Source organism: Heloderma suspectum, chromosome 4 (assembly GCF_057233095.1).
Source record: "Heloderma suspectum isolate Gila_16-S chromosome 4, 16-S_ref, whole genome shotgun sequence".
NCBI classification, from domain to species: domain Eukaryota; kingdom Metazoa; phylum Chordata; class Lepidosauria; order Squamata; family Helodermatidae; genus Heloderma; species Heloderma suspectum.
In genome coordinates, this window is record NC_139461.1 from 95,772,754 (window position 1) to 95,781,134 (window position 8,381).

General features: G+C 43.9%; 1 protein-coding gene across 2 annotated transcripts; it reads left to right on the forward strand.

The window, feature by feature from the left end:
• Positions 1-477: 477 nt before the first annotated feature.
• TIMM21 (translocase of inner mitochondrial membrane 21) lies at positions 478-7,864 on the forward strand. Of its 2 annotated transcripts, XM_084849975.1 has the most exons (6): positions 478-985; positions 2,495-2,557; positions 2,662-2,759; positions 3,693-3,766; positions 7,185-7,290; positions 7,379-7,864. In XM_084849975.1, exons 1-6 carry the CDS (start codon positions 553-555, stop codon positions 7,469-7,471), a joined length of 867 nt encoding a protein of 288 aa, XP_084706101.1. In that variant the 5' UTR covers positions 478-552; the 3' UTR covers positions 7,472-7,864. The 2 variants fall into 2 exon arrangements, with proteins under 2 accessions (XP_084706101.1, XP_084706102.1); XM_084849976.1 differs by lacking the exon at positions 2,495-2,557.
• The last annotated feature ends 517 nt before the right edge of the window (positions 7,865-8,381 follow it).

Sequence of the window (8,381 nt, forward strand, 5' to 3'; positions counted from 1 at the left end):
GGGCGCAGGCCTTTGCATGTTTAGACAGAAAAGAAGCCCGACGGCTTTTTGTAGGACTTTTTTTTCTGTCTAAACATGCATAGCATTGCGCCTTTAGCTCTACAAAGCCTACCTGAAGTGCAAATAACTAACTCGAATAACGCATGCAACACAAGCCTAAGATTTCCTTCTGAAAAATAATGCGTCCTCTTGTTTAAATCGAAGCGATCGCCCTTCCGCTGTAGCAGGAGAGCTCGCTACTGATGCCCACCTCCCAGGCGAGTGAACCGAAAGGCAGGAGTGGAAACACGAGTCTCCGCCAAAGTACTTCGAGCTCCACCGCGAGATATGACGCTTTGCATTGTGGTAGCGGTAGTACTTTTCCCCCTCGGTTAGTCGCGAGCGGATCAGGTTTCCTGCAAACTACAGTTCCCAGAAATGCTTGCAAACGTAATGGCGGAGCCAATGCCAAACAACCGCGAGTGAAGGGGTCGTGCCCTCTTCGATCTGTTAAAAGTGCATCAACAAGTATAAAGAAAAGATCTAGTAAGATTTTTCTTTCTAGGGCTGTGCATGACTTGCATCGAGAGTAAGCTACTACGGGACGATGCATCTGATTCTTTGCATGGGACGAAAGAAGGTTTTACTGTGATATCTGACTCGGTCTTGCAGTTGGGCTCCGGCGCGCGGGGTCGCGTCATGATGCTCTCTTCTTTTGTGCGAGGACTCCACTGCGGCGACAAGCTGCTGAGACCCCCGGTGAAGTGGTCGCTTGCACATCCTCGGAAAGCGCTTGTAAGGACTTGGGCGTGCTTCAGGCTCGGGCAAGGGTTGAGCCGCCGTGGGTCTGCCTTGCGCCCTGGAAGCGCCTTTGGGTTCCAGGGGGTAAAGCGAAACCTCTGGACTCCAGAGCGGGCCCTGAGAGCGGGGAAATCGGAAAACAGCACGCAGGTGTCCGTGCGAAGGAGCCCGAAAGGAGGCGCATCCCTGTCAGCTGCTCAGAAAGGTAAGTAGCGGGAGGCTGGTGCGACAGCTGCGTAAAGGTTACTAGTAACGTTAAACTGGCATTAATACGACGGCAGTTCTTCCTCTTTCTGGCCATATCTCTGTTGTTCCGTGTGCGGTTAATCGACATATAAACGTCTTTCTGTCGTGTCTGTGCACTGCTTTCCCAGGCTATAGAGCCTTACCCAGCCCAGGGCCCTCCAGATGTGCTTGGATGACAACTCCCAGCATTCCTGACCATTGGCCATGCAGGCTGGGATTGTGACTGGTCACTTCAAGGGCCTCTTCACTGACAGGATTTGAACCCCAATCTCATAGGAGCATAGGAAAGCTGCTTCAGACTGAGTCAAACCATTGGTACATCTAGCCCAGTATTGTCGACTCTGACTGGCAGCAGCTCTCCAGGATTTCAGGCAGGATGCTTTCCTAGCCCTGCCTGGAGATTCTTTCCTAGCCCTACCTGGGGATTGAACCTGGGACCTTCTGCCTGCAAAGCATGTGCTCTACCACTGAAGTATGACCCCTCATGTCTCCCTGGTTCTAGTCTGACACTCTTCTGTCTATGCCAGCCTTCCCAACCCGGGGCCCTCCAGATGTTTTGGACTGCAACTCCCAACTTCCTGACCGACTGGCCATCCGGACTGGGGAATGCTACTCCAGGCCAGGCTCCTCCAGCCTGGTGCCCTCCAGATGTGTCAGTGACCATGCTGGCTAGGAATGATGGAATTGCAGTCCACATCTGGAGGGTACCAGGTTGGAGACAGCTGCTCTAGGCAGTGACCTTTAGTGCTGCTGACTGTTTGTGTTTTTGTTTTGGCACTGTCTGTGGTTAAAGTGGGTAACCAGTGGGGAAATATTTGCTATGCTGCCAGGTTTGCCTTTGGTGCTGGAGAACTGTGTGTCAAGCTACCCTTACATACACTGCCTTCCTAACAAATGACCCCATAATTAAAATTTTAAAAGACACATTTCCATTGACACAGTAAGTGTTCCTGTTAACAATATTTGACTGTAACTGAATAATAGGTAGCCAATCAACAATATTTAACTGGTCAATTGCTCAGTATGCTAGAGCTGGTTTCCGCTAGTGCAACATCCTTAGTGCTAGCGCTGTGACAGCATTGGATACTGCCCAATGACATCAGCAATATCCAACAATCAAGACTAAGCAGTCACAGAAAGACTTTTGTCAAACTTTAGCCTAAAAAGAAGAACTTGCTGCCCTTGTGAAAAGAAAGCAGAGGTACCTGCCCGCCTAAACTCTATCTTGACAGCAAACCTGCACTAAAATTCCTCTCGGAATTTCTCTCACACAGCTCCAGGAGGTCCTAATACAAAATCATTTTAACGGTTTTCTTCTGTTATTCTTAAGACAAAAACTGCTGTTTTTATCTTCAGTTTTAGAGGAAGCCATTAAGAACCATTGGATGTGTGTACAGGAGATGACGTTGTGAGTTTTGTTACCTGATATTGTGTAATTGCTGTTTTATTCCATTTTTTTCTCTTTCAGTGAAAGAAGCTGGAAGAGACTTCACCTACTTAATAGTGGTGGTGGTTGGAATCGGTGTCACAGGTTGTTGAAACAGGAACATTTTTCCCTAACTTACAAGTGCTTCACGATTCACCGCTTCAGTAGACAGATTCTTGCTTCATTTGCATTTTCTTTTCCTGTTTCAGGTGGCTTATTCTATGTGATTTTTAAGGAGTTGTTCTCATCCTCCAGTCCTAGTAAGATCTATGGAGATGCCTTAGAAAAATGCAGAGCTCATCCTGAGGTTTGTTTCATGTTTGAGTGAAAGAGTTTCTCGCTGAGAACTGCCCTTTCTTTTATCAGAAAGGAAACCTTATCTTCTCTAGCTCCTCTTAACCACTGCCACTTTCTGTTGTTTATTCTAAAAGATAGTTTTTATCTTGAATAGAGGACCAATTCACAGTACTAAAAGTGGATTTAAATTGGAATTGGCTGGTCTTTGTTGTGTGGAAACAAACGTCCCATTGCAAGGTCATAGTTAGCTGTAAACACAGTTAGATGGGTTGAAATGATAACTCTTTTCCTTGGCAAATTAGTAAAATTTCATCTCTCTTGGAGTGTGCCACAGGAAGTGTGAGGGTAGTGTTTGCACAGACTAGCTCCAGGAGAGTCTTCTATGGTCATAGGTAACTGCATAAGAGACCATTGCAGTATCCTTGCTAAATTCCTGCATGGCAGTTGACCAGACAGCAACGAACATGAGTCAATCTGTGAAAGTTACATCAATAGCGAAGACCAGGCAACATACAGTCAGGGCCAGAAAGGACATTTATCCTTGTTCCAATATTTCTAGCCCTGACTGTAAATCACTTAGTGCAATGGGTTTTCAAAACTTTTCAGGGGGAACCCTTCCCATATCAACTAGGCTACCAAGATATCCTCCAGGCTCCCTGCACATTGTAGAGGATTCTGGCGTATGTTACGTGGGGGGGGGGGCGCGTGTTAGCCTGGGATCTGGGCACTTGTTAGCCCGCGTGGACCTCGCTGTTGCTCTGCACAAAGTGGGAGTGCATCCTAGAACGTGTCTAGCATTCTCTCCGGATGCTCATTTCAGAGAAGACAAGTAATTGTAGGCAAGCTGTCAGGGAAGCCTCGACAGCATTATTCAGGAAGTCACTCAACTACTGCTTGATAAAAGATGGACCACTAAGCATCCTCTCCTGTCCTTACTGCTTAGGTAATAGGAGTTTTCGGTGAACCCATAAAAGGTTATGGTGAAGCAACTCGCCGTGGGAGAAGACAACTGGTCAGGTAGCTATTAATGCATCTCTTACAAAAGCAGCAGTTTTCTTCTATTAACATTGTCTATGAACTTGTTGCTTACATCATTCATCCTACCTGGCATTTGTTGTAATCGCTTTTCTCACTGTCACCTAAAGCAGAAGGTGGTAAAGAAGAAAAGACCTTGAGGCCTAGGCTAGCAGCCTGAATCTAAGCTTAAAGTACAACTCTGTCCCTTGCAAATAGACCTGCTTTCCAAGAAAGTGTCCAGTAATTTCCTTAGTATTATTTATTGCAAACATACATTTATGCTGGATCCCAAGGATGCTGAAAGGAACCCTGCTCCATCTCCTTCTGGACAGAACTGTATACATGAATGTGGCACAGTGACGCTTAGAACACTGGCAACAGCCATTGTAATGGAGGTGGCCTGGAGTCTTACACAAGTGTAAGATAACTGGTATTCTCATGCACGTACCGAGACCTTTCCACTGCAGAATGGCTGCTCATAGAAACAGACAAGAGACAGTGTTCATCTAACATGATGTAGACATGAATGTTCATTTTTTAAAACAAGTGTAATAGCAAATCCTAAGTAACTTATCCTGCTATTGTTAGAATCTTGCATATAGACTTTCAGTAAACCATTTGGGAACTTTGGGAAGGATTCAGTAGGGTGCTATCGCTATTCATGTTTCAGCAGAAACCAATGCTTGCACAACTTCAGTAGCACTTGCTAACGTGCAGGGTTTCCCAGGCAACCCAACATGCTAGCAAGCACTACTGATGTTGCACAAGCATTGGTTTCCACTAGCACAACATCAATAGCGGTAACACGCTACTGGATCCTCCCCTAGGAAAAGTGTTTCTTTATTCCAAGCATATACATCTTTTTCTTCCTCTTTCTTATGCTTAAACATATTTTTCTTAAGAATGCCTTTTTGCCTTAAGGAATTCATTAAAATATAAGCGACATTCTTTTGGTGTATAAGAGCCTTCCTCAACCTGGTGCCCTCCAGATGTTTTAGATTTCGACTCCCATCAGCCCTAGCCAGCATAGCTAATGGTCAGGAATCCTGGGAGTTATAGTCCAAGCATATCTGGAGGGCACCAGGTTGGGAAAGGCTGGTTTATAACAAGGGGAATGAGGAATGTTTTCTAGATAGCATTATTCTGGAAGTTGCTTCACACTTGAGATTAATCTCTTTGTTTGTGGGGAGGGGCAAAAGGGGGCAGTATAAACATGTCAAGTTTTAAGGGTAGGGTGAGTGTTGCTGTCAATGAAAATACACAGAAGGCTGCCACAACAGGGCCCATTTGTCAGTTTTCCTATCCTTGTATCCATTGCAAAAAGATGTTATACCCATTCAAACCTAGAAAATGTGCACCTTTTGCAGTACAGACGTTAATCTCCATGTCAGAAAAGTATTGTGTGAAGCAGCCCTTACAAGCTATGTATATATGTGCCAATATTATATAAGGAGCTAAGGACGCAGTCCTATGCATGTTGAGACAAAAAGTCCTGTAACTCCCAGCATGCTGAGTTATAGGACTTTTGCTGCCTAAACATGCATAAGATTGCGCCCTAAAGCAATGATTCTAAAATGGTGAATGGGCCCCCTTTGGGAGGCACAAGACACCTGGAAATCAGGCAGGACACTTCAGGTACAGGGAAGACCCTTCAGCAGGAAGAACCACAGGTACTTTCCTCCCAGAAGCTATGTTTCAGCGTTGTCACCACCTGCTCTGCTATGCTAATCATTGAAGCTGAAGAGGCAGGGAACATGTGGGAGTTTCTGACCACAGTAGCTCTTTCCCAAATTATCTGTTTTTTAGAGGGAGTCTGAGGTTAGTGTTCTAGTTAACACCTATGCTGGATCAGACCAAGGGTCCATCCAGTCCAGCATTATGTTCACACAGTGGCCAAAAAGCTGCCCACAGGCACCCACAAGCAGGGCACAAGTGCAACAGCATCCTCCAGTTTCAGAGGCAGTATGCCTACGTGCACCAGTAGCTGGCGAACATGGGCAGGAGGGTGCTGTTGCACTTGTGTCCTGCTTGTGGGTTCCTGGTCAACAGCTGGTTGTCCACTGTGTGAACAGAAAGCTGGACTAGATGTACCCTTGATCTGATCCAGCATAGCTCTTCTTATGTTATGTTCCCCCAGCCATGTTCCCCAGCAACTGGTGTACCTAGGCATGATACTGGAGTTGATATATAGCCATCAGGACTAGAAGCCATTGATAGTCTTTTCTCCCATGAATTTGTCTAACCCCCTTTTAAAGCCATCCAGACTGGTGGCCATGACTACATATTCTGGAAGTGAATTCCATAGTTTAACTATCTGTCCTGAATCTCCCAGCAATCAGCTTGATGTGATGACCCCGGATTCTTGTATTATGAGCGAGGGAGAAAAATGTCTCCCTTTCCACTTTCTCCACACCATCCATAATTTTGTACAGTTCTATCATGTCTCCCCTTACTCACCTAGTTCTGTTCTTATGTCAGTGGTGGATTAGTGCTCCACTCCACAGATCCTTCAGTGCTGCATAAATGCATTTGTGCACAGTGATCCTGCCTGTCAGAGTGATAACCGCTGATAGGCTAGGGGCTCAAAAGGTCAAGTAAGTTTAGACGGAGCTGAAGTTCAAAAAACAAAGCTCTGAGACACACTGAGTTATAGCGGGGTCTTTGTTTATGGCTGCAATCCTATGCCGCTTCGTTGGGCATAACTTCCACCAAATTAATTAAGTGGGACTCACTATTGAGTAAATATGTGTAGGATGAGATGTAAATCAACTTAGACTCAAATACTCTGGCTTAACTTATTTGTGAATAGGGCATCCGAAGCCTTCAGACTGTGAAAGCCTAGATATAAACATGACTAAATGGATGTAACTAAGCTCCCAAAATAGGACAAAATTTCCTACTGCGAGGTCATGTAAAGTTCATATAAAAACTTGGATCTATATTCAGTAGAATGTAGGAGATGGACACTGTTCACCAAACTACAGTCTTTCCAGTTCTGAGAAGTATTTCCTGTCTGCTTATTCTACCCTTCCTATATCACAGAACATAGTCACACCACATGACATCTTCTACATTCATAATAATTTAAGGCAGCCTTTCCCAACATAGTGCCCTCCAGGTGTCTTGGACTTTAACTCCAATAGCCCTAGCCAGCATTGCCAATGGTCAGGAATGCTGGGAGTTGTAGTACAAAACATCTGGAGGCCACGAGGTTGGAGAAGGCTGATCTAGGCACTGACTGCACCATAATTTGGATCTCTGAAATGGTAATTAGCTGAGCAAAGGTTATACATGTAGAGTTTGTGCCTTAGGACTATATCATCATTGTTATTGTTGTTATTCTTATTCTTGTTATTACTATTATTTGCCTGTAACATTCAGAACTTGCAAAACCTTTCCTTGTGCTGTTTTTCTTTAGCCATATTGAGTATGTAAAAGATGGACTGAAATACATGCGCCTAAAATTCTACATTGAGGGCTCAGAAAAAGGAAAACAAGGGACTGTACATCTCGAAGTGAAAGAGGTACAACAGCTTCTATGAACTATGTGGGTCTAACGCTTAAATTCTTGTGTGGAAGAAAATTGATCCCCCCATTATTATTTTTTTTCAGAATCCTGAAAGTGGAAAATACGAATATCGCTATATATTTGTGGATATTGATGTCTACCCTAGACGAACTATAATAGTTGAAGACAATAGATAGGGAAACAACTGAATGAACCTTTTCTTGCTGTGATACTTGTTCATGGTACAGGAGTTTACAAAAATGGGATACATGCAGCAAAAGTTGACTGAAAGGTCATTTTGCATCTTCACAAAATGTCCCTGTAATGCTAGTGGAACCAATGGGCTTACATATAATTCTTCTGGATAAACACTGGAAGTAGAGAATCATGGTTTTAATAGAAAATACAAATGGTATTGACGCACGTAATATGAATTGGCAGCAAGCTGTGAGCAGCAAAGGTGTCATGCATCAAAGATCGTTAACAATGAATCAGTTTTCTACACAGCTTTCTAGAATTTCATGATGAATTTCTCTGAATTTGGATTTCATACCAGTGCTACAATAAAGAAGACATACAAAATTTACAGGATATCTTTGTTGTCCTTTCATGCACTGACTTTATGTAAATATTAAGATATACAGCTTCTCTTTCTATACTGCTCACTGTGACAAGAATATTAAGCCAGAATATCACTGAGGTGACAAATTGCTTTATAGTAGGGTCTAACGCTTCACTGAATGTTCTCCCACTTTGATTTTTTGGATTGAAAGTGGTGTTTTCAGGGATCTGGAACATTTCCTGGAAAATCTCTCAATTGTGAGAATGTTCATCTTCTATTCAAGCACATTCACTGCCATTGCTGCACTGGTGCCATTTTTTTCATTGCTGTATCCTCTTCCTCAATTAGTCATATAAATGATCCTATGCAGTGGATATCATGTAGTGGCAGAAGTTTGTCTAGCTAACTATATTTGCCTATGAGACATCACTAAAGGCAAACAAAGTCAACTGAAGGTGAGGGCAGTGTCTCTTGGATCAGCCATGTTGGTGATCCCAGTCAGTCGGTGAACACATAATGAGCAGGATGCCATCGCAGCATTATAC